Source organism: Phyllostomus hastatus, unplaced genomic scaffold (assembly GCF_019186645.2).
Source record: "Phyllostomus hastatus isolate PE091 unplaced genomic scaffold, TTU_PhHast_1.1 phas_contig_40, whole genome shotgun sequence".
Taxonomy (NCBI): Eukaryota; Metazoa; Chordata; class Mammalia; order Chiroptera; family Phyllostomidae; genus Phyllostomus; species Phyllostomus hastatus.
The window spans coordinates 63,505,134-63,530,456 of record NW_025333872.1 but is presented as its reverse complement, the minus strand read 5'-3'; the positions used below and the strand labels follow the sequence as shown (position 1 = coordinate 63,530,456).

Sequence of the window (25,323 nt, the reverse complement as noted above, 5' to 3'; positions counted from 1 at the left end):
CACAAGTGGTGTACCCGCTCATGTGTGGGGGACATGTTCCAAGACCCCAATGAGGCCTGAAATTGCAGATCATACTGAAACCTACATACACCGTTTTTCCACTATATACACACCTGTGATGAAGTTTAATTTATAAGTTAGGCATAGTAAGAGATTAACAAAAACAATAACAAAATAGAACAGTTACAACATACTAGAATAAAAGTTATGTGAATGTGGTCTTTGTTGATAATAACCAATCTGATAACTGAGTTGGCTACTAAGTAACTAATCAGAGCATATATAGTAGCATATATAGTGTGGATACTCTGAACAAATGCCTAATCAAAGTCCTCTTAATAGTTTTCATAAAAAGTACTGTGCTGAATACAAATTAATTGTGTATCTATCTAAAACATCTAAAATCACCTCTGCTTACCTTCAGATTGTGTATGCATTTAGAAGCCCTAAAGATGTCATGACATCTTTTTAATGCTAAAATTTATGACATGAGATACAATGGAAGAACTCATCAAAAAATATCACTGATAAAGTTAACATTTATAAATAAAAGATACAAATCACACTGCTTTGTGACTTTGATGTTGTAAGCAACACAGTTTTCAGGTGGGAACATGCCAGAACAGAAAACATAAAATCTGATATTTATGACAATTTTCAGGTTTCCATACGGTAAAGGATGCCCTTAAAGAAAATAGTAACTAGGTAAAAGGTTACAATGTGGACATAAAAAATCATTTAGTGGCTTACAAAAGTCCCACTGTCTGTAGAATGAGGGGCAGTAACATAACAAGGAACTTTTATTTATCTCAAGAACAAGCACAGGAAATTAATATATACTGAATTATGTGTGCGTGTAGCATGGGCAGGTGGTTTTCACATTTATGATCTTTTACATCCCTTCTGCTTCCCATCAGTAACTATTCTCACTACCTCTTTATATAGGAGGAAATGAGGCTCCATACAGCCCAGTGCCTTGGCCAGGGTTAGCACAGCTAAACTGTAACCCTGTAAACCGGGTAAGCCTGGCAGTGGTGGGCCTGTGGGACTCTGGGCTCACTCCCCTGCTCCTGTTGTTTTCCTCACAGTTCAGAGTTGCTTGTATTTAGTTATGTAAGGCAGGTTGAAAAAATATTAATTGGCTGAACATAGTCCAGAAAGGTAAAAGAACCTGGACACGGCACCTGGAATTTTACTTTCCTCTCAGTCTTGTTAGATTTTGGAATTTCTGATTTAGGTATTTGATGTTTGTTTGCACCAGTGGTCGGCAGTCCCTGGCTGGAGCGTATCGGAGATGGGCACACTCCTAAGGTGGCTTCACTATTCGGTTGCCCACGAGGAAATGAAGGAGGTTTGTTGTGTGCTTGAGTTTTGACGCTACCAAAATATTTTGTCAAACTACTGCATAACATAGACACAAAATAATGGACACAAAATAACTGCACAGCATAAACCCTTCATCCAGCTTCTCCCTGTAGCAGCATTTTGCATCACACACGGCTGTCACCCGAGACAAGCTGCCATTGGAGCAGCCTCCAGAGCTTAGTCAGGGTTCGCCAGTGTTACAAGCGCTCGTGTGCCCGCGCACGTGTGTGTGTGTAGTTCCATGCAATTCTATCGCCTGCACAGCTTCAGTCTTCACCACCGTAACTCTGGCAACCAGGAGTCTAATCTTCATCTCTTCCATTCTCGTGTTTCAAGAATGTTAAATTAAAAAAAAAAAATCACATCATATATGACCACTTGAGACTGACTGAGATTGTATTTTTAAAATATACTTGCCTAAGGATTTTTTAGATAAAAGGGTTTTTTTGTTTGTTTTTTAATTTATCAGTGAGTGAGATGACTAGAAATTTCAAAAATGCACAGGTTTAATTTATTCTTAAGCTTTCATGTTTCCCTTCGAGTTAGGTAGTTACTTATTTATTCTTTCATCCTCAAATTTATCCTGTTCTTATTACATTCTGTGCACCCTTGTAAACACTGAACAAAACAGACAAAAAGTCCCTATTTTCCTTGCATGAGGAAATATGTCTGCTCCTCACTCCTTTGGGACCAGGAACACATCCATAACATACTACATTTAAAAAAGGAGTTCTCAGGGCTGCCAACCTTACAGTAGATGTTGAGTAGCAGTATATTTCTCCCACATAAAAAATATCCCTGTTTTCCTAGAGCTAACCTAACAGTGGTGAAAGGCAGACACTAGACAATGGATAGTGTGAATAATCAAATTGTTTAGTATATTAGAAAGAGATAAAAGCTCTGGAAATGGAAAGGTAATGGAGAAAACTAGAGATCACAGGAAGTGCAGGAAGGGGACACAGTCTGCAGTATTAAACAGGATAGTCAGGGATAAGATAGTCCAATATTTTCTAAATAAATTACTTAGTAACACAAAATTAGATATAGTGCATCTTTCCTTTTGCCACAGAATGAGATTATCAATGAGGGCTATTTAAAAGAAATGTTCAGCCCTAAACAGGATGGTGGAGACAGCATTTTGTTCTACAGTGTAGCCGTTCACTTTCCCATACAATTAATGTTGCTAGTCTTCCACTGTTCATATTCAGGTGGAAAAATCTGTCAGGGGTTTTAGCTAGGGCCAGGAAAATAGAAATAGAGCACATCCTGGCTTCTCGTTTGTCTAATGATAAACTCGATTAACATTCTGGGTAGGGATTTATAGAATCTGGCCATAGTTTTGCTAGTAGCTGCATAGATTTCTACAGCTCTGCCAAACACCCAAAGCTCCGCTCATCCGCATCTGTGCCTCCTCCTGCCTGCGGCTACTCATCACAGTCCGTGGAAGGAGCAGCGCCAGCTGCCTCCACCGGCTCTGCAGGCCGTGAGCAGGTGCTAAAACCCGGGAGGCTACACCACGATACCAGTCAAGAAAGCAAAGGCCCCTTAGGAGCCTACTTTACTGATGGAGCCAGGCCAAGCAGGAGGCAGCCGGTGATCATGAGAAAAGCGCCAAGCCCAAACTGCAGGGTGGCGCAGGCAAGGAATGGCCTTATGAGGAATCTTATTAGGGCTTTTCGTAAACTTTATTAGGTGAGATCTTGCCACACCTGAGCATCTTTTGGATTTAAAGCTATCTTCAGCAGGTAAAGTTTCTTTCTGACAATTAATGTGCCCACCGTCAGTGCGAGGGAGCATAAGTCTTTCAAGTTGCTACTGGCGGCCCCAGCAGTCATGTGGGTGCAAGTGGGCACTACAACTCACAGAGTGGGTGGGGAGCTCGCCCGCGCCCACGCAATGGGCGGATGTGTCAAGGTCCGCGCGCCCACCCAAGTGGCCCTGGGACCTCCGTGAAGGGTTTCTTCAGTATCTCTCATTCACCTGTCCCCCAGCCCCAAATTCACTCCTTCTGGGAGACAGCCTCGTTTTTTATGGAATCCCTCTTTTATCATGCAAAGCTACAGGTATTTAGTTTGATGGTATATTGATTCTATTTGTTATATTCTTAGCCCACTTCTAGTAAACTCCCAGACTTATCATTACAACTTTTAGATCAGACTTCATTCAATTTCCCAGGATTTCCATTTTCTCTAACATTTCGTAATCACATCTCATTCCTGCCTATCTCCTCTTCCATCGGTCTAACGTGCAGCGCACACGGCCAATCTGGTCAGCTGCAAATGGCCGAGCGAGAGGAGAGGAGAGAGATGCGAGTGCTGGCATCAAACCTGAGTGAAATCCCGGCCCTGCTTCTTCTGAACTGTGAGAGGTTGACCCTAGTGCGTATCCAGGAGCCTCCTTCCTGCTGCCAAGTGCGCAGCGTGACCTGCACTGTGTAACATCACTGCCAATACTTACTGAATGAAGTTTGCGAACTGCCTTGCTTACGGTGGGTACCGTCCATGAAACTTGAGAGCATTTCATTCCTAGTTGGGTTCATTTTATAGATAACAACTTTCCTGCACTGCCTGGACATCGAACTGGCTGCCTTGTGCGCTCTTTGGAACACAAGGATTTAACCAGAAGCAGTGTGGTCCCTGCCAGGCTAAAGCAGAGAGGGTTTCCGGTTCAGGAGAGGCTGAGCTGGAGGCGTTCTCTCAGCTCCTACCAGGGTTTGGGCCTGCGCTGCAGCCTCTGTTCCAAGGCTCTTTATCAAACAAATGTGTGATTTGTCCTCTTCCTGTGCTCTCTGCCTACTTTTTGCTAATCTGTGCCTTTTCAGTAGATTATAATTCGCCTTAAAACTTGTCACCTTCTATTCTATATTCATTATGCCATTTAATTCAATTTAACCTCATTTCAAATGTACATTTTAAGTTGGACCAGCGAGTTCTACTTTTAAAATGTATTCTTTTTTGGTGTTGCCTTGGTAACTAGACTAGAACATAAACTTCCCTGTGGAAGTATAACTGTATTTCTTCAAAATGTTCTTAACCACAGAGAGCCCACTCGTTGCTTTTTGCAGACCCAGTGTTTGTTGGTTAAGTGTACTGTAAAATGCAGATATGTAACAAGTTAAGATAATTCTCCTATAAGTATTCACATTTAAGTTATATTTTACAGTATTTTTAAATGTCCAATCTCTTTGCCCTAACAGCTCTGAAATATCAAGTTGGATTTGTATATTTGACCCCAAGCTCACACAGCTAGTTAATATTAAAGCTTGGAATGAGTTACACTCAGAGAACCTCCCAACTATTAAGAGCTAGAGGCAAGACATTTGTCATGGAGCCAAACTTTGTTCTTCATTTCAACTTACTGTGTTGTACACATGTGATCACACGTGGTATGGACTAGATGACAGAAATCATACCCCCAGAGCTTTCAGTTACGGGGTGCTGAGGCCAGACCTTCACATTATGAAAGAAAAGAGCAGTTGGGAGAGATCTGTCTGAGAAAGGTAAGTTGCACTGAAGCATGGGAATGTGTTTTTATTCCAAAAAGGCCACTCTTAAGAGACAATCCCCACTTTCAGGAAGATCCTCCTGGTGCAAAGGAGACCTGTGCCTGAGGTTGAGTTTGTGCTGCTGGGAACGAAGAGGAAAAGGCATACTAGGGCATAAACCGTAAAACAACACTGACATGCTAGAGTCCAGATGTTACAGAATACAGGGGTCAAGGAGGGGGGCCAATATAGTATTACCGAAAGGAACCCCCCAGGTTCCTTATGTCCGCTGCCTTATAGGAAAGATATCTCTCAATGCCAGAGATTCGTGAAAAGTAAAGGAAATGTTTATTTAGTGCTATACAGACTTAAAATAGTGACCTAATGTCATCATCAAAATCCCAAAGTCCCTTAAAACACCCACAAACACACACAGTCCTTCCTTCCCCCTTTGCCCAATCTGGGGTACCATGTCTCAGGAAAAGAAATAGAAGTCTGTGGCTCAGGCAGCCCCCGGTTCTTCCTAGTAATCTGTCTGGGCTGGTAAGCCCCTCTCAGTTCCCAGCACCATCAGCTGTGTCGCTGAGATCTCTGCTAAAGCCAGGCAGTGGTTCCCCCTTCTAAAGCTGCAGGGGTCCCCACTCTGGCAAAGCCACGTGGCTCTCCTTTCTATTGCCACAGTCACGTGGTTCTCTAAACTGCCACAGCTGCATGGTTCTCTGCACAATGGCTGCAAGGAGGGGGTCGCCAATCTGCCAAAGCCAAGTGGTAGTTCTCTGCTATAGCCGCATGGTGATTCTCTCTCACAGGGCTGCGGGAGTCCCCACTCTGCTAAAGACCGAGTGACTTTCTCCCTGCACTGGCTGTGGTTCTCTCCCCAATAGCTGCATTGTCTGGGTTTAAATCCCTGCACCAATCTTCCTCTGCAGCCCCATTTCTGACTCCTCCCACAATTGGCTACACTTCCCAGTACTCTCTTATCCTTCCAGCTTTACTGGGCTGCCATCGTGAATCTGGGCAGGCATGGTCCCATGTCATGGAGCCAATCTTCTCCAAGCTCCCACGCAGGCGCTGTAACTCAAGGGACCTGCCCCCCAGTTACATCTTGGTGGGGAACTTACTTCCATTCCCATGGCTCAGAGCACAGCCACAGCTATTTAACATATCTATGAAACCAGTTAAAGGTTATAGATATGTTTAATGACCACAGCAGAGGTTAGCTGCAAAGCTGTTGCTATGCAAAACAGCTCTCAATGACCCTGCTCCATTTTTCCCTTCCCCCAACCCACACCTGTAGGGGAGGAGGGGGAGGACATCTTAATATTTCCTGAACATTCTGAGTTCTGGACCCCATTCCAAATCCCTATTTGGGCCTGCCCCATCTCTTGGCTGTGTAGTATTTACACAGAGAGTAAATACTTCACTACAGAAATCTATTTCAAAGAAGTTAACATTGATATATTGTTTGAGTATATTAATTCTATCAGTTGGAGTAGTGTCATGTTTGTTTAAATAATACAGTGAGTTCATTTTATTTATATGTAAGTACATAATCAATTTTCAAGTTAAAAAATGGAGGTAATTTCAGCACTCATTGAAAATAGCTCATTTTGTAGATGACAGCTTTCCTGCAAATCATATTCTCTGAACATTGAATTGGCTGTCCTGTGGGAGTACAGGCTTTTGGCCAGTTGTTGTTTGGGATTATTAAGGGAACAGCTGATTCTGCAGACCTGACCCAGGAACTACTTCACACTTCCCTAAATTCAAAGTGGCAGAGATGTAGTACACTTCTTCAGAAATCTGATAGCTCTCAACAAAATATACCATATCTGACCGAAACTCACTCGCAGCTGATCTTTTCTCTATTTTTCTCTCATCTGTACCCACCACTATCATATACCATCACTGACAACTAAAGCAATGGAACTGTTCACTGCAGTGCCCCCCTCCCATTAGCATGCATAGTAAATACACTGGGGGCAGCTAAAATATTTTAGAAGTGCTCTAGCTTACCACTGTCAATAATGTGTGTGAGTGGGTTCACTCTAATCTGCACAATAGTACATCTTTTCTCACAATTTTCTTATTTATTTTACTGTACATGGACACAGAGTTGTTTTCATTTGTTGACTCTCATGGATGGTGGTGCCTTAAATTTTCTAAATTTTTATTTTTCTCCCACTGGTTTTATGCTTCAATTTTTTTCATTTGGGAATTACAAAGAAATTCACCTACCTTTTTCTAGTAATTCAAAATGATTTTATTTTAAATATTTAACTGTTAAATACATGTGGAATTAGTGACGTTATGAATACAATTTTTTATACATATAGTTGAATGATTGAACCATTAGATGATTAATTCATCTTTGATCCTCTGACCTTCAGTGTAAATTTTAGTGATCTGGTGAGTTATTAAATAGAGGCATGTGCTTGCCTGTGAGTTCTCTACTTATTTAGACATTCACAGTGATTTTAAATAAAAGAATTCATCTTTAATTGCAATAATAAAATAAATTTTAAGATTTCATTGATACTAAACTTAATTGTGGATTAAAAAGTACACACTGCAGAAAGCTCCCTCAGAACATTTATAATTCACATTGCATACTTCCTGTTTTTCACTTTACAATACAGGCTATCAATGCAGGCTATCTCCTAAATCATTTTAATTCTTGAAATTTCAAAGTGTTTATCAAGCTCATAGCAACTAATCTAAGTACAGTTTACTCATTTTTTATCAATAAAGTTGTATAATTAACATTTGCATAAGAAATATAAATGAACATGTCTATTAAAATAGGCTTCCTGGTTAGTAGACTATTTTATAATTCTTTTACACTGATTCTACCCCTCATTTAGATCCCAGATGAACTTCAAGGGAACATCTCGCATCTTCCTTTGGAATACTTTGTCAAATCTCTCATTTTGCTCCACTGTCAAGTGACATTTCCAGTCTCCAACGGTCCCTAGAGAGAGAAGCACAGGATCAGCCCCTGGGTGAGTAAGTGGTGCTTTCAGGTTAACAGTTCCCTCCAGCCCACTTGAATCTCCTCTTCAAGCCAACCTAAATATCTGCTAGTTAGTTCTCTGTAGGGTTTGATACCTCATGTTTCTTTATAAAGAAATGAACTAAGAAAAAAACTTAAAAACACTTCCAAGGTACCCTATCCTTATACTTTCCCCAACCACTACCATTAAAGTATAACTTTTACTGAGAAGGCATAACAAAAGTAAAATATATGACTAGGTTAGAATTGTTACATATTTTACTAAATGCCAGACACCATACTTGGCAAACTTGGCAAAATGTAATATAACTCGTTAACACAACTCTACAATGTCACTATTTCTTCATTTTAAAAATTTTTTAAAAAAGAAGAGATTATGAAGTACAAATTAGTAGTTACAAAGAGTCATGGGATGTAAAATACAGCATAGGGAATATAGCCAATAATATTGTAACAACTTTGTATGGTGCCAGGAGGGTACTCAAATTACTGATGGGATCACGTCATAAATTATATAAATGTCTAACCACTATGCCCTACACCTGAAACTAACATAAAATTATTTTGAATGACAACAGTAATTTGAAAATTAAAAATAAATAAATAGGTAAAGAACTAAAGATAAAGAAGTAAAATTTAAAAAATGACACCTGAAGTTTTTCAAGTAATGAAGTCAAGGTCAGAGAGTGTTCAGAACTTCCATTGCTTCAGTTTTACTTGATGGAGTTAGAAACTGTCATCAGGATAGTATTTTAATGAAGATTATTTGGCATCTTTGGCTATCAAATTTTCTTGTTTAAACATTGGCATTTGGAACAATTAGCAAACTATTAATGGGCATAAAGGTTGCTTTATATTTGATGTAGTTAAGCAATGAGACATTAAAGTTGATAATAAATGGCACAACGAATGAAGAAACAATTTTTTAAATATCACTATCAAAGCAGCTTATATAATTAAGAATAAATATACATCATCAAAATGCTCTTATGAGTAAATTAGTGAATAAAGTATGAATAAAATAAAAAACAAGTTATGTTTTAGAAAAATATACATTAAAAAGATCAATTTTTTAAATTTGAAATTAAGAAATATGGGGGAAATATATTCATTTTTAACTCCTGGTATACTATAAAAGCACAGTAAAAATTAATTGCAAGTTGCTGAGTACTTCAATTTATAACACATTGGGTTAATGAAATATTAATCTATTTTTTACATTGAAGAAATCTGACACATGAGGAGATAACTGTAATTCAAACTTCCTCCCCCAGAACAAAACACATAGTGTGTTTATTTGTGGAATGTTCTAGAAGAAATTAAAAAAAAAAGAATTGGAGTGTCCTGGTCACATATATCCATCACCTTCAGGTAAGACTTAGTAATTTTAAAGAGTAGGATCACATAGACTAAAAGGAAGGAATATAATATAGATTAATTAGGTTCAAGTGTCAGGCTTTGTACTGAAGAACTGTTTAGTTTCCTGGGATACTTTTCAGGGCGATTTTCAGGTAGGATCTTTGATTCTCTCTGGGGCCCAAATGACAGTACTTAGAGACACAGGGTAGAAGCATTCCTTAATTAGTGTAGACACCAAGGACTCACGGGAACTCTCAACCCTTTTGCTTCTATAAACCCCTGAGCATCACCTTTGCGCAGAAAACGTCCCTCATTTGTTCTTCTCCCAAGGTCATTGTTTATAATATCATCAGAATTTGCTCTTGGATCAGACTTCATGTTCTGAAATGTAGCTTGTTTCACAATGGTTTCCACATCCTCTTCACTCAGTTCTTTCTCAAGAAAACTGCTGATTTTAAGCACAGAACTTCTGAGATCCTGAAAGAGTTGTGGGTATGAGAAACGATTCAGCTTGTGAAGAATGCATGAGTTACATCCCAACATCTTGGCACATTTTGAAAAACTGAAGTTGGTTGGGCTTATTGTAAGTCTAAAGATTGACATGATATGTCATTCCCTGTTCCTTCTGTGAAAACGAGTGCTCTGATTGTCAGCTTTGTTAGAGCTTCCTAGTGTTTGATTTTGCAAGGACAGCTCCCCTTCACTCATTCATTCAACCAACACTTTTAGGGTGTCTCATATGTTTCAGAAACTGTGATAGGTGCTGGAGAAGCTTAAGAGAACAATGATGTGCTAGCAGTGCTTTTTAAGAGTTTACCATTTCATGAGGGAAAGAATGAAGCAGGCAATTAAATACAGTGGCTGCAACAGAAAGGGAAGTGCAGGGTCTCAGTGCCTTCACTGGTAACTCCAACCAAACATATGAAGAAGAATTAACACAAATCCTCCTCAGACTCTTTCCAAAAGTCAAAGAGGAAGGAACACTTCCAAACTCACTCTATGAGGCCAGCATCACCCTGCTACTAAAGCCTAATGAAAACACTACAGGTGAAAAAAAAACTAAAGATCAATTTATCACCTATGAAAGTAAGATGGGAAATCCCCAACAAAATGCTAGCAAAACAAATTCAACAACATATTAAAAGGATTATATACCATGAACAAGCAGGATTCACTCCTGACATGCAAAGATGGTTCAACACATGAAAATTAATTAATGTAATACCACATTTACAGAGAGAAGGGGAAAGAAGCCACATGATCATCTCAGTTGATAAAGAAAAGCATTTGATCCCTTCTAATCCAAAACCGTACTTATTTTCAGTGGATTAACACTGACCTCTAACTAGTTTGCCTGTATTTTTACAGTTATTACTTTGAAACTCAGCAATGGCAAAGACATTATAAGAATACTAATTCCATCCTATTGTAATTCTCATAACTCTTAAAGGGCTCCCCATTGCCTTTAAGATTAAAGAATTTACTATCACTAACACAGTCTACAGATCTTGCATGGTCTGGCTCCTACACCCCCTCTCTAATCTTCAGCTTGTATTACTGCTCTTAACTTCTCCCTTCAGTTCTTCAAAGATATGGCATGTACTTTATTTCTTCAGATAAGTTGTACATTCGCTTTCCTTGGCTTAGAATTCTCTTTTATCTCTCTTCCAAGGCATATTTATTAGCTTGCTTTTACCGTGTTATCTTTTTTTCAGAAATAAACAGCTATCACCTTTAATTATACCAGATCAGTATATTTCACATACTGATATCATACCTGCACTTTTCCTTGATAACACCTGTCACACTTTTTAATTATATATACCTACTTGGTGAATACATATCTTCCCTGTTGGATGATAAATTCTGTAAATAAAGGGATCAATTCTCTTTATCTCATGATTTAGTGTCTGTCACAGAGTAACCATTTAATAACTTTGAATTAATGAATAAGATATGCAGTAGTGAATCAACATGTCTATCAGAGATTACAAAATAGTGAACTTCAAAGTATTTGGTTTATGCAATGTTTTAAAAACAGCTTTGATTGGATGTCAACATGTAAGCATGATGCAATTTCACATGAAAGCTACGTTTCAAGATTCTCTTAGAAAACAAACAAACAGGATGAACCTTCGTCCCAGGGCACACAATTACCTCTGGCTGATTCAGCAAATCTTACTGGCTTCTCACCCCAGTGTTTCAAAGTGCCTTTTTTTGTTGTTTGCAAATCTCTGAATATGTGTTTGCCCTTACTGGTACAGATGGGTACATGAAAAGCAACCACAAAAAGATGACTACATCCAGTGAGAAGAGAGCCCTGAGGAATCAGTAATTAAGGGATGGGCAGAAACTTAGAAACCCCTGAAGGAATCTGAGAGGTTAAGTAACAAAAAACTTAGGAAAATGTGGTTCATTAAAACTAAGATTTTTTATAAAGGGTTTCAAGGAAATCATTTTAAAAAATAACCTTCTCTTCTTACCTTTTTCATTTCCTCGTACATCATGAACAGAATATTGAAGTCATGTCTGTGCTCGTACCAGCCTCTGACGTGATCAAACCAAAGGCCTCCCACCACTGTGAGAAAAATGAGTAAGTGACAAGGTAAGATGTTGCACTTATTGACCAGCAAACTATGGTCTTTCTTTCCTGTTCAGAAATTCCTCAAAAAAGAAAAAGTAAACCCGCACCACTGAACATCTATGTAACCTTTTTAAATTGGTTCTTTGGGGAACAGTTTCATGATTTTAATGGACACCTGCCTTCCCTATGTATGTAGGAAAGCAGTCATGAAAAAAATAAGAAGCCCAAGAACTAATTTTGAAGATTAAAGGTATGTTCTTTTACTTCCTTCTTCCACCTGAAAACGTATGTCTTTATTTCTCCTTTGATTGCCTATTTTAAGACCTCTTGGCAGCAGCTTTAGCTATCTACAAGACAGAACCTGAACACAGTCTTCTAAATGAGAGCCCCAGCTCCACAGTCCCCGAGCCTCTTGCATCAATCTCTCCTCACCGCTGAAATGAAACTCGCACTGCTGCCATAGAAGGCCAGCCATGGGTCCTTGACAGAACCCCCAAAACTGCATCCCCTTTGAACACTGGCAGTTTTGGAGCACATGGGTCTAACTAGTTTGAATTGTTAGACCTTTGTGTTTCTTTTGTGATCTGGTCAAAATATTCCTTAAACAATATGCCTTTGCAACTATAACAACCCCCAAAGTGATCCTGATAAGAATAGAAAAGCCACTGGGTGGCCAATTAAATGGACAGAATAACAACCACTTACCTGCTTTCCAGCTTCTATCATTACCCTTCTGTATCTCCCTAAAATATGTTCCCTAAGTTTGAGAATTTGACTACATGGCAACATTGTTTCATAAACATGGTACTTGTATAAATAAGTTCACAGTTACCTTTTCCATCTAGAAACTTTTCCAAAAGTTCCTCTATGTTATTCATAGCTTCAAATATAACCACTAAATTTGAAAAATGAAAGTATGAAGTCAAAACATCCTTGGGGTTTCTGTAGACGTAAATAATCTGCAGGGGGATAGTAAAACACTTTTTAACAATTATTCATTATCCTTTAGAGGTGTTTTTGACATCTACATAATATTTCATTATATGGATGTGAGATACTTTATTTCATCCAGTCAACTACTCATGGTAATTTAGGTTATGCCTGTTTTTTGCTGTTACAAAAACTGTTGAAATAAATAACTTTATTTACATGGCCTTTCACATGTGCAAGCATATAAGACGAATTTCTAAAAATGTTAATCATTCATGGTGTTTATTAATATTGCAAATTATATTGCATAGGAGCTATTTTAATTCATGCTCTGTGAGCATTAAATGACATTTGAAAAGAAGCCAAGGTAGCATTGGAGATTATTTTAAAAAGGAAAAATATTATACTTAATAGGTGATATTGAAACAAATAATGATCCATATAGAATAAAAGTGGAATTGTACCTCATACCAGACTAAAAATTCATTTAAAAATGAATTAAAGATTTAAACATGAAAGCAAAACTCAGATATCTTAAAAAATAAATAATTTATTTCTGATCTTGAAGAAGAAAACATATTTCCTAAATAAAAAAATATTTAAGATAAAAATTGATCAATTAAATTACATTACATATTTTTAATGTTATTAGTCAATATATACCATAAAGGCAGAAAGCAACAAAGTATGGGAGAAGCAATGCATACAACCAATAATTTATTACTATTCAGAATATATATAAAAGAAATCAATAAGGAAAAGACAATGAAATTTAAAAATTGGACAAAAGTCATAATCATTTCACAGAGAAAGAAAAGATTATGGCCAAAAAATAATAAGTATTATCATGATTAATAAACATATTAAGAAGTGCTAATGGCAAAATCCTAGAAAATAAGAAAATAAGTGACAATATAAAGTTAAGTAAAATTTAAGGTCATATTATTTAATAGGACAACATATAACTTGTTTGCATGACTAATAGTGCAGAAATCTTTGTATGCTAAATAACATATTAGAAAATCTTAAATGCCAAAAATTCCATTAAGTCTAAAGATTTCAATTTAGCAGCTATCATAATGGGAGATTTATCATAATGGGGGATTTATACTCACTTATCTTTAGCACAAATATAGAAGGATTAACTAAATAAATTTGTACAGTTATTTAACAAAGTTTATTTTATATACAGGGTCTGGTACAAATTATACCCCTTTTTTATTACAAAATCTTTTATTACAAAATCATAAACATGTAATTCTGTAACATAACAATATCAAATTCAAGTATACCATATAACATATTTTAAGTGAAATGTTCAAATTAAAACTATAAATTATTACATGCATATTATTCTACTACCAACCACAGTCACGCAGGCATTACTTCTGCCAGACCCTGTGTGCTTGTCACTGCTCCACACAGAGAATACATACCTTTTTCTCACGTGGTTGTGGAACATACTGAAAAAAATTGATCATATAATTGGCCATAAAACTGCTTACTGAATTTCAAAATTTAGAATAGAATTCTTACAGTACCATTACTTGATAATACATATAACTAATATATAAGTATATTTATACAAGTATATGTAAGTATAAGTACATATAAGTATATATAAGTAATCAATAATAAAAAGTTTAAGAAGAAAATTTATATAAACAGTTGGAAATTAAAAATCTTCAGAATAACTTGGACCAATTAGAAAATTCAAACTAAAATGATAGATTATTTAGATACTAGCCATATTATATGTATAACTACATTAAAAGGGATATCCATCATTTTAAAATGTTAATATTTATTAAAAAATACTGGAAGTAAATAATTCTAATCTTTTAATTAAAAAAGAAAGAAAAACAAATGCAAACAAAATGTGAGGAAATAAAATGAAAGCAGAAATCAATGAAATAGAAAACATTAAATTACGTTTTAACAAGAAGCTAGTTCTTTGGAGAAAAATAGCCAATATAATGGAAAACTGCTGATATCTTGAAAAATACAGAATATAAAAAATTTCCTCGTTACAAATGATGATGACGTAATTATTAAAGACGTAATCGGAAAACTGGAGAAAATTCATTACATTATGAAGGAATATGTTGTAAATTTTTTCTTTTTTCTTTTTTTTTCAGAGAGAGGGAGAGGGAGGGAGAAAGAGAGGGGGAGAAGCATGGATGTGAGAGGGAAACACCGATTAGTTGCCTCTCTCATGCTCCCTGACCAAACCAGGGCCCAAAGCCGCAGTTCAGGCTCATGCTCCGAACAGGAATCAAACTGGTGAGCTCTTCTGATTGCAAGACGACACCCAACCAACTGAGCCACACCGGATCAGGTCGATTTTTCCATTGTTTTGAAATATAGATGAAATGAGGATAGCTAATAAAATTAAAATACTGGTTCAGGGAAAGGCAGATGATTTAAATAAACTGATTGAGAGAATGAAAATGTGGAACCGTAAAGCTGACAGGATCGGATATAGTAATAATGGACTTTAACCAAACCTTTCAAAACTTCAGTTCATTTCTATTTTTAAACTACATAACAGCAAAAAGCTTCAACATTTATTTTGTAACACTAGAAATACAGTGATACTAATATCAAATAAAGATAGAATAATCATAGAAAATTAGAGTCTATTTTAAAATATTTATGGACAAAAATTCCTGAGTAAAAATTACCATATTTTGCCATTTACAATGCACACCTTTTTGTCCAAATTTTTTAGGGAAAAATAAGAATGTGCCTTATACATGTGTATGATGACTACATACCATGGGTATAATAATCCTGCGTATAACACATACAAAAACACAGGTGTGCATTATACACGGGAGCGCATTAACCCTTCCAGCTGTATGTTAAATTAGGTATCATACTTCAAGCAAGCAGGACTTATCTCCAAAATAGAACATTATTAAACTATTAGTTGATTTCATTTCACTGTAGATTAAAGGGGGAGGGGAGGACATGGCGTTTTCAGAGTTGTCAGACAAGTCACTATATGTGATTAGAACTTTTCTGAATAAAGAAAAAAAGAAAAACAAAAGTAAAACTTCAAGCAAACAAAGAATAGAAAAAAAAATTTTTCATTATGTGCCTTCCAAATCAAAACCAAGAAAAAACACTAAAAAACATTAGAGAATCAAGGACCAAGAAGAATGTTCATCATTACCTCTATTCTATTTTTCTTCAGGTTTTAACTATGAAAATAAAAAAAACTGTAAATATTGGAAAGTGAGGAAAAATAAAATGTATTATTTTAAGATCTAATATATTCCAGAGCATAAGGAGAAAGTTGATAAAACTAACAAAATTGATTAAGGGAGGCATATATAATAAAGCAACAACACCAATACTTTATCTTAATAACAGTAATAACTAAATAGAAAAGACAATACTGAAAAAATTTCCATTTCATCATATCCATAAAAAGTAAACAAAAAGCTGGAAATTCAGGGATGTATTGTAAGAAACATACAAACGAACAACACAGTACATTTGGTAAACATGTAAGTAGGCCTGGTGAAGAGAGAGTAATACAAGGGTGCTGAAGGAATTTTGAATAGTGCTTTTCTAATGATTGTGCCAGAATTAATTTAGATGTATTTAATCAACTACAATCAACATCTAAGAATCACTGGACAAATTAAGATATCAAAAAATAAAGTTGATGGGAATTTACCTTATCAGTTACAATATTTAAAAGAGTGAAAAACAGCCACATATTAATTTTTGGAAAAAAGAATACAGAATCAGAGGAAGGGACTATAGCACCTTCAAATATCAAAATGCAGACAAAGATAATAGAGGAAGAGTACATGCTTAACAAGTCATATTGGGTCAATTGGCTAACTAAATCATTAAAAAGAATAGAATTTAATGTGTTGTCACAAAAGTGTTTTTGCTGTATGCTTTATAATCACACTGCAAGCAATGTATGTGATGACTCAATTTATATATATACTTATAATTCAATATATATTTTAATGTATAAAACAATACAGAAGGTGGATGAGTAGGGCTGGGAAAAAATATTTGAAGAAAGTATTTTTGTTTGTACCAAAGGTCCATAAGCTATTTATATGACTTACTTTAGCTTTTTTGTTCATGAGACCCTTGGGTACTAAATTGTAGGTGAGGTGAGATACGAAGAGGCGAGGGGATGGTCTCTTGAGAAAGTCAACTTTGCGTATATTGTATTCAAAGAAGGGGACTATGTCAATCGTTTGCAAATTTTCAGTTCCATTACGATGTCCCTCAGAATAAATCAAACTCAATATCTGCTGAGTCCAGATGGTACCTGCAAAAATAAGTGATCTCATTTTCCACCCCAAATTATTTCTTTCTAAAAATGTTAGTTATGAATGCCATCTATCTCAAAACCATTTGGAGTTTTCTCTTTCTTTCAACTACTCTAAAAATGCCAAGAAAATGTGTCCAAATTTTTTCATTTGTGTGTATTTTACATTAAAATTGATAAAGATAAACTCAGGTGTTCTTAGCTTTTTATTAGAAATGAGCAGTGACACTAGTGATTCAAATTAATCATTCAGCTCTGTTTTGTTTCCCAGACTTCATGTAAGCTCTGTTGCTACAATTTTCTGGGTCTACCTCTGTTTCTCCTTCCTTAGTCTTTCTTAAAGCTTTATACTTTACAAGTATAGACACATTAAGAGCTCAAGGTCCATTTCACCTTTTTACATAGGTCTTCTTACACAATATTGAGTGAAAGTACTGACAGGCATTCTTGTCTTGTTCTTGATTTTAAATGTTTCACTATTGCATTTGACATCTGTGGTAGTTTTGGGTAGATTCTATTTATCAAGTTAAAGAAGTTCACTTTCTCCCTGGTTTGCTAACAGTTTGCCTCACAAATATATGCCGAATTGTATTAAATGCTTGTTCTGTCCCCGTGAGGTGATTATTCAGGCTTTCTTCTATACTCTAGTAATGTGGGTGAACTACATTAATATATATTTAAACCACTTATGACTCTTGAAACAAAGGCATCTTGGTCACAGTGTATATTTTAACATTGCTAGACTTGTTTGGATTATAGTTATGTGGTTTAGGAGTTTTGCATCTATGTTCATGAATATACAATCAATGTTCTGGAAGAATGTGAGGTTTTAATAATCTTGCCATCATTGCTACTCAATTGAGTAGATTTACAGACATCATAGATTTGATAAATTTTATGGCGAATCCTGGAGAGTCACTAATCTGCCCTCTAAGATGAGTAAGAACCCAGCAGGTTGGACTGAGAACTGGTGTGTGGTGTCCCAAATACTTGGGCAGGATTAAGGGTAGTGGAAAGACTCTTATGGGCTGCACAACCTGAAACTAAGCAAACTGAGGTGCCACCTACATCTAAGGGAAGGAAAAAATACCAAATACCAGATGTGCAGGTAAATTTGTAGAGTGGAAAAATCCAGAGAAAAGGCATTGTATCGATATTACTAATCTGAAATTCATAACAGGTCATGAATTTCAAAGTAGATGGTAAAAGGGAGGGACTGGAACATTTTCATAAAAATCCAAAATAATTTGCTGTGCTGACAGACTCCAGTGTATCTTTGAGCAATATTAACCACTTTTACAACATTGATTCAAGAATACCAATCATCCTGTGTTCTAAAAAGCACAATATAATAAATAAACCTTGGGGGAAATGTCAGATTTGAAGGCAATTTATTTTAATTCAAAAGTATCTCATTATTATAGAGAAATACAAAGCAGTTAGAGCCATTGAAAAGCATATTAGGAATTATTTCTGACTTAGATATACTGCTGACAAAAATTCCTGCTGAGTTTTTTAAATATATTTTCTTCCATTCTCACGCAAGCCGACAGACCAGCATTCACTAAGTATCTGCTCTTGGCTCAATATGTGGTTTCTGCATGTGTGCCTTCAAAAATGACAATATGTGCATTTCAAATGTCCCTAGGTATTAAAGATTTGACACTTATTTAACTTTTAAAACATTTTCAATGGTGGTCTAAATGTAGACTGGGCTACTCGTAATGTCTGGAAAAGTGCACATTTGTACACATGTATTAGCAAACAGAGTAAAGACTGATAACAGGCAACCCAATCTTCAAACTTACCGGATTTTGGATATGTAATTATGAAGACATCATCATCTCTGATTTCAAAATCCTCTATATTTTCTAGAAAGTCACTATCATTAACAACAGCAGATACAAAATTATAGCCTTTATAGTTCAGTAAATATTTGTCTGTGTTGTCCATTATTATTCACCTACAAGTACAAAAATATCACATTATTTTCAATTTCTTAGTATTTTATAGTAATTACTAACACTTACTGAGTGTTCAATATATGCCAACAATCTTGTAAATATCCTGTGTGTGTCAGTTGACACCATACTAAAGAGCATACGTGTACATGCATAAATCACTTAATCTTCCCAACAACCAAATACTCCTAAAAGTTTTATCACTATTTTAAAGATGAGGAAACTAAGATACTAAAAGTTTAAACAGCTTTTCCTAAAACCCCACGAGGAGGCGTTATCCTGGTACCAAGCATAAACCTGAGGAAAACAAAGCGCAGGAGGTTCCAGGTTGCCCAGCTCGCAGCGTGGCAGGGTTTGATGTCAGACTCTTTGGCTACTGAGTCCGTGCTTTCGATGACTTCACCTGACACAGTTGCTTAGTATTTTATATTTTTACTCATTACACATTTTTGTTATTACAGAAATAGTAACTTCTTCAACAAATGTCCTTTTTTTTCTGTTTTTACTTTTACTTTTTCTGGAACAGAAATCATCTGCTGCCCTGAAAGAAGCTTCTGAGGCTTTGGGGTCTGTGTCCATTTCAAATGGATTGTGGACTAGGCTCTGCCTGAGCCATACCAATTGCTTGTACTTTGGAGATGTCGCCCTCATGTAGTTGCAAGCTATTGTATGGTTATTATGTATTTTTGCAATTTAATTTTTATCAGAAATCTTCAATAACGCTAAATAAGAAAGTCAAAATAAAATTAGGAAACAAAGAGTCTAAAGATACATCTGTTCAAAAGTTGGACCAACTCCACCTGAGAAATCTATTTTTGAATGTTAAGAAGACGAGATCTGAGAAGTTCTAGTAACACTAGGCTTAGAACCAACACACATTTCAGGAATGTACTTTAAAATAATTCCTGTGCATACCAAGAAAACAAATTTGTTTAAAAAAAAAGACATATACCACGATCTCACCCATATGTGGAATCTAATGAACAAAATGTCAATAAACTGATGAACAAAGTAGAAACAGAGGCATGGATACATGGAACAGATTGACAGCTGTCAGAGGGGTGGGGGAGGAGGGACAGGATGAAAGAAGGTGAAGGAATTAACCAAAGAATGTATGTGTGTGACACACACATAGACAGAGTCAACAGTGTGGTGATGGGCAGAGGGGAGGGAGGGCAAGGGCTTGGTAAAAGTGGGCAGAGGTGTGGGGGGGATGCAGACATCTATAATAGTGTAAACAATAAAAATAAACTTTAAAAAAGGTTGCAAATATGGCTTTGTCTAAGTTGCATGTTAAGAAACCACATTTAGTCCTGACCGGGGTAGCTCAGTTGGGCCTTAGCTCACAAAGTGGAAGGTTGCAGGTCTGATTCCTGGTCACGATGCTTGCCTGCATGCCTGGGCTGCAGTCCCTGTCCCTGGTTGGGGTGTGTGCAAGAGACAACCAACAAGGTGTCTCTCACACATCAGTATTTCTCTCCCTTTCTTTCTTCCTCCCTTCTCCTCTCTCTAAGAATAAATAAATCTTAAAAAAAAAAAAGGAAAGAAACAATATTTAATTCTTTTACAAACAATCTAACTCACATGACCAATAGAGGAAAGTCAGGTTAGAATTTTTCTGAGTAAGAGTAGAAAAATCTCTTGCATTAGTCTTACCTGGGTTTTTCTATAAATGTTCATCCTCTAGGTCTTTTAACAGACTAAGAGAATTTCTGGGTAGTGTGCCCTGGAAATCTGTATTTTAATAAACTTGCCAATCACTCCAAAGAAATAGGAACCAAAATACTGATAAAGCACTATCTGGGCTTCAGCAGATGTTTCATCTCTACCTCCTGAGAAGACTTTGTGGGTGTTATTTGACCTCCACTTAAAAATCCAGTTAAGGCCCTATAACTTGCTAGAGCTTTCCTGACTTGAGGTGTATTCCAGACAACCTCAATCGCTGAGAACTGAGGATAGAAGAGACTGGCAGATGCATCACAGGGAGTGGTTTCAAGAGGAGAATGGACCCTGGTTGGTGTAGCTCAGTGGATTGAGTGTGGGCTGTGAACCAAAGCATCACAGGTTTGATTCCCAGTCAGGGCACATGCCTGGGTTGCAGGCCATGGCCCCCAGCAACCACACATTGATGTCTCTCTCTCTCTCTCTCTCTCTCTTTCCCTCCCTTCCCTTTGTAAAAATAAATAAATAAAATCTAAAAAAAAAATGAGGAGGATGGAGTGCTGTTGTGATGCTGGCATCACAAATTTTCCCAGAAAACCCCTCTACAACAGGCTTTGGAGCATGGTGAGGAGGAATTTATACTGTGTAACACAGACAAATGGAAAAGCCCATATGTGCGAAAGGTAGTTAAAGCAAAGGCAAAGATGAAAGTGTGAGCCACTATCACACCCTTCTGACACCACAAATATATATGTACACACACACACACACACACACACACACACACACACCCCATAAAGCACCAACTCCGCAAACTCTTAATTCTGGGAAAAGAGGAAACAGTGCCAGGCAGCCCACAAAAACATTCTGAAATCACTCCTTTTTTTGCTATATATTATGTTTAGTCTGTCTTGCACAATCTCAAGGAGACAAAATTGTAAGAGCAATGTTGTCACATAAACAAGGGGGGACAGTGAGGTGAGGGTGCATGTTCATGGAGGATCTCAGCATTGGCGAGTCATACATTGTTGGCATATCCTTAATGAATATAGGAGAAAGTATTGTATAAAGGGAAACAATGTCATGTGTTTCCCTTATTCCTGTACTGAAGTCCCAAAGAACAGGAGGGAAAACATAAAATTGAGGAGGAAGAAATAAACGCATTGTATCTGAAGACAGGATAAGATTTGGAAGAGGCTTAAGTCTACCACAGTACTACTCACTGTTCTCCGTCAACAGCTGAAGCAAAATCCACTCTGGTGCAATTGTATGGACAACAGGGAATGACGTGCTGCTGAGGAGTATATACTCCCCACAAGTTTGTCTTGGCCAGTGAGTAGTGTTCTAGAGCCAGCTGAGAACTCAGGTTGGATAAATAAATTAGGTAACATTTTGTTAACATTAGCAAATAGTTATATTAGTCCAGAAGAAGCAAAGTACTCAAAGCTCGTGGAAACACTAAAGAGAATTGCACATACTGTATTTTTCGGACCATAAGAGCCACCTAGGTTTTAGAGGAGAAAAATAGGAAAAAAATTGTAAAGCAAAAAATGTAGTAAAATATTGAATAACATAAATAACATAGTATTTCCCCAATGTAAATGTAAACAGAACTCAACAGCAGCATTAACAACCATTATTACTGACTTCGAGCTTTAAGTACAGAAACTCCTCTAGTCATCGGGGAACCCCTGGCACTCTTGGTCACTACTGTCCACATTTATGAAGCTCAGTTCCTCAGAATCACTAGTATCCCTGTCTTCACTCTGTTCATAGAGGATGTCATCTTCAGAGCCATCTAAGGCATTGCTGATGCCACATTTTTTGAAGGACCTCACAACAGTTCCATCCTTAACTGACTGCATGAGGTTTTCACCCACTCACAAACTTGGGTAATGGTGGGCCTCTTCATTCGTCCAGTTGGCGTCAGATCATGATTTCCAGCAGCCATCCATTTGCTCTGCTCTTCTCTCATGAGAACTTTAAATGGCTTGTTGAGAGAAACGCCCAAAGATTGCAACTGGCTGGTAAGCCCCCCAGGAATTATGGTTAGATGGGTTTTCTCTTCTTTAAATCTCTTTTTTTGTGGCTTCCGTGATATGTACCCTAACTGGTCAAGCAGTAATAGAGCAGGTTTTTACAGAAGCCCTCCAGGACGTTTGGACCACACTTTTTCTATCCATATCTTCATGCCATTTTCATCCATCCATCCTTTGTCATGAACATGAACAATAACTCCTCTTGGGATTGCCTCTTTTGGCACATTTTTTCTCTTGAAAATCAGCATTGGTGGCAGTTTGGTGCCATCTGCACAGCAGGACAACATGACCGTGTAATGGGTTTTATCATGCCCTGAGGTTTTCACAGTTATGGTTTTGGCACCTTTCACATCAACAGTCTTGTTTGATGGAACATCAAAGGTTAACGGGACTTCATCCATGTCCCCAATCTGGTTTATTTCAAATCCACTTTTCTTTCTTGCACCCACCACAGATTGGTGAAAAGACACAATGTTGGATTCACATTCCATAGACATTTTTTGTGCAATCCTGGTTTTGGTGCACAGAGCAAGGTCACATCTCTCCATAAATCTGTGGCACCATGATGGTGATCAAGTGAAGTCCTCAATGCCTTTCTCTGCAGCAAGACATTTGGCTGCATTTATGATCATTTCTGTAGATACTGAAAAGCCATTGTTCCTGTGATGTGTGATCCTCTCTTTCATATCCACTTCTAACTGTGGCCATTTTGCAGCATGCCTATGAAAACATTATTTCATTTTGTCTATTTTTTTGCAGTTGATCGTCCTGTTTCCTCCATTCCCGTATTATTGTTTCAGTTGGAGGTGGCCCAAAGTGTCTCTCTGCTGCTCTGTTCCCACGTTCTTTGGCGTACTTCACTACCTCCAGTTTAAAAGGGATTTTATATGAAATCCTTTTCTGCTTTGACATCTTTCCAGGATTACGGTAGATTTAGCAGGAGACTACGGTACACTATCCTATCTTTCTACAAGTAAATACAGTAATGACAGAACTAGCAGCACTGTGTCCTTCATAGTTATGGGGGCACCGTAGCTGAGAACATCAGTGGATGATGCACTGCTATGGGGGCATCTGCTGCTGACACTGCTATGGGGAGATCTGCTGCTGACACTGCTATGGGGAGATCTGCTGCTGACACTGCTATGGGGGAATCTGCTGCTGGAGGGCCACAGGTTGTGTGACACTCTTGTATGGGGATAGCAGTTTTGCACAACCTGTGTGGCTCTGCAGCTGTTGCCAAATTACAGCTCCCATCAGCCCAGCCTGTCCAAGCATGATGGGAGTTGTAGTTTTGCAACAGCAGTAGGGCCACATTGACAGGTGACCCTGCGGTGGAATTTGCCTATGTTAATGTTAATGGGGGACACACCAGTTATGTGATGGAGGCACCTAGGGACACTGGAGGCTTTCTTCTCCTGCACCACCTGTACCCTCCTCCCTAGCACTATAGTATGCTGCAGTGGGGACTCCCTCCTGCCTCCCTTGCTTCACACTGCCAGGACACCCCCTCCTCCCAGCCCAGGGCCAGCAGCATCACCCCACTCCTTCCAGTACTGGCTTCCTGCAGTAGGACCCTGCTCCTGCCTCCTGTGACCCCGCTCCACTGCTGTCCACGCCACCCCCCCCCCCACAGTGAGCCAGGTAAGCTACATTTAGAGTATAAGACACACCCCTTTTCCTCCCAAATTTGGTGGGAAGTGTGTCTTATAGTCCAAAAAACATGGCACCCAGGAATAATATTAATTTTGGAAACAATAAAACAAAAAGAAAGGTGCACAATATTTGAAAGCTATAGCAACATCTTCCTTGGGCATGAAGGATGGTTAGTAAAATATTTTAGACCAATCTCAGAAAACTAGTGTTCTTTTTTTTGGAATTTCATTTGAACCATCCTATGTAAAGCTGGCTATGGCTACGGGACGTTCAAAGAAACTTATGAATTCACAGACTATTTAAATTCATTCTCTAAAATATCCAGGGTTGTCCTTCCTAAGTCATGCCCTTCCACTCCTGTAAACATTCCAGAATACCCAGCCTATCTTCTTTTGCATCCAGTACCAATAATTGAAATATATCTCAGGCCTGTCCTAACAGCTCCACTGGAGGTTTCTCCCATTCATCAGTCATTTGTTACCTACATAAGCTACTCTTTTCCTTTTACGATTTTCCGTCACCATTTATGCCCTCTACACCCTTTTCCACCTCTACTCTCTACCCTCTGCCCACATCACACCACTCTTTGATAATGATTCTCAAGTGTCCACGAACAACAGAATTTGATCCCAGAGGCGGTTTTTAATCCTTCCAATCCACAAGACTGTGGGGGAGCTTTGTCTGCAGAGCCCCCTGTTTACCACGGATGAAAATAAGCCTACCGAGACATGATCTGCTTGGGGAGGAAGGGTGGCTGATCTCTCAAAGGAGAAGAACCAAGAGCCTTTTCCTCAATGGCTTTTATTGGGTTCATTTACACAGGAATTCAGGTAAAGCTCATTACTCATTGCTAGGAAGTAAATATCAAATAACAAGGAACTCTGAGGGCCTATTCTGAGTCAGGGTCAGATAGCTAAAGAGCTGTAAAAAACTTTAAGGAACAAACTTACTTTTTCCTTGAACC

General features: G+C 37.7%; 1 protein-coding gene, 1 long non-coding RNA gene and 1 other non-coding gene across 4 annotated transcripts; 2 read left to right on the top strand and 1 right to left on the bottom strand.

Moving 5' to 3' along the window:
• The first annotated feature begins 2,016 nt into the window (after positions 1-2,016).
• On the top strand, positions 2,017-2,154 carry LOC123822339. Its single transcript, XR_006786305.1, has one exon. It is a non-coding gene; the product is annotated as a small nucleolar RNA U109 (small nucleolar RNA).
• Positions 2,155-7,088: 4,934 nt separating this feature from the next.
• Positions 7,089-22,009, bottom strand: LOC123822241 (amine sulfotransferase-like). 2 transcript variants are annotated; one of them, XM_045844223.1, is made up of 8 exons: positions 21,888-22,009; positions 18,850-19,004; positions 16,833-17,041; positions 14,172-14,198; positions 12,638-12,764; positions 11,705-11,799; positions 9,512-9,698; positions 7,089-7,820 (listed from the first exon to the last, which is right to left on the bottom strand). In XM_045844223.1, exons 2-8 carry the CDS (start codon positions 18,992-18,994, stop codon positions 7,699-7,701), a joined length of 912 nt encoding a protein of 303 aa, XP_045700179.1. In that variant the 5' UTR covers positions 18,995-19,004; positions 21,888-22,009; the 3' UTR covers positions 7,089-7,698. The 2 variants fall into 2 exon arrangements, with proteins under 2 accessions (XP_045700179.1, XP_045700180.1); XM_045844224.1 differs by lacking the exon at positions 14,172-14,198.
• Positions 11,699-16,826, top strand: LOC123822242. The gene is made up of 3 exons (XR_006786241.1): positions 11,699-11,826; positions 12,002-12,055; positions 14,874-16,826. It is a non-coding gene; the product is annotated as an uncharacterized LOC123822242 (long non-coding RNA).
• Positions 22,010-25,323: the final 3,314 nt, after the last annotated feature.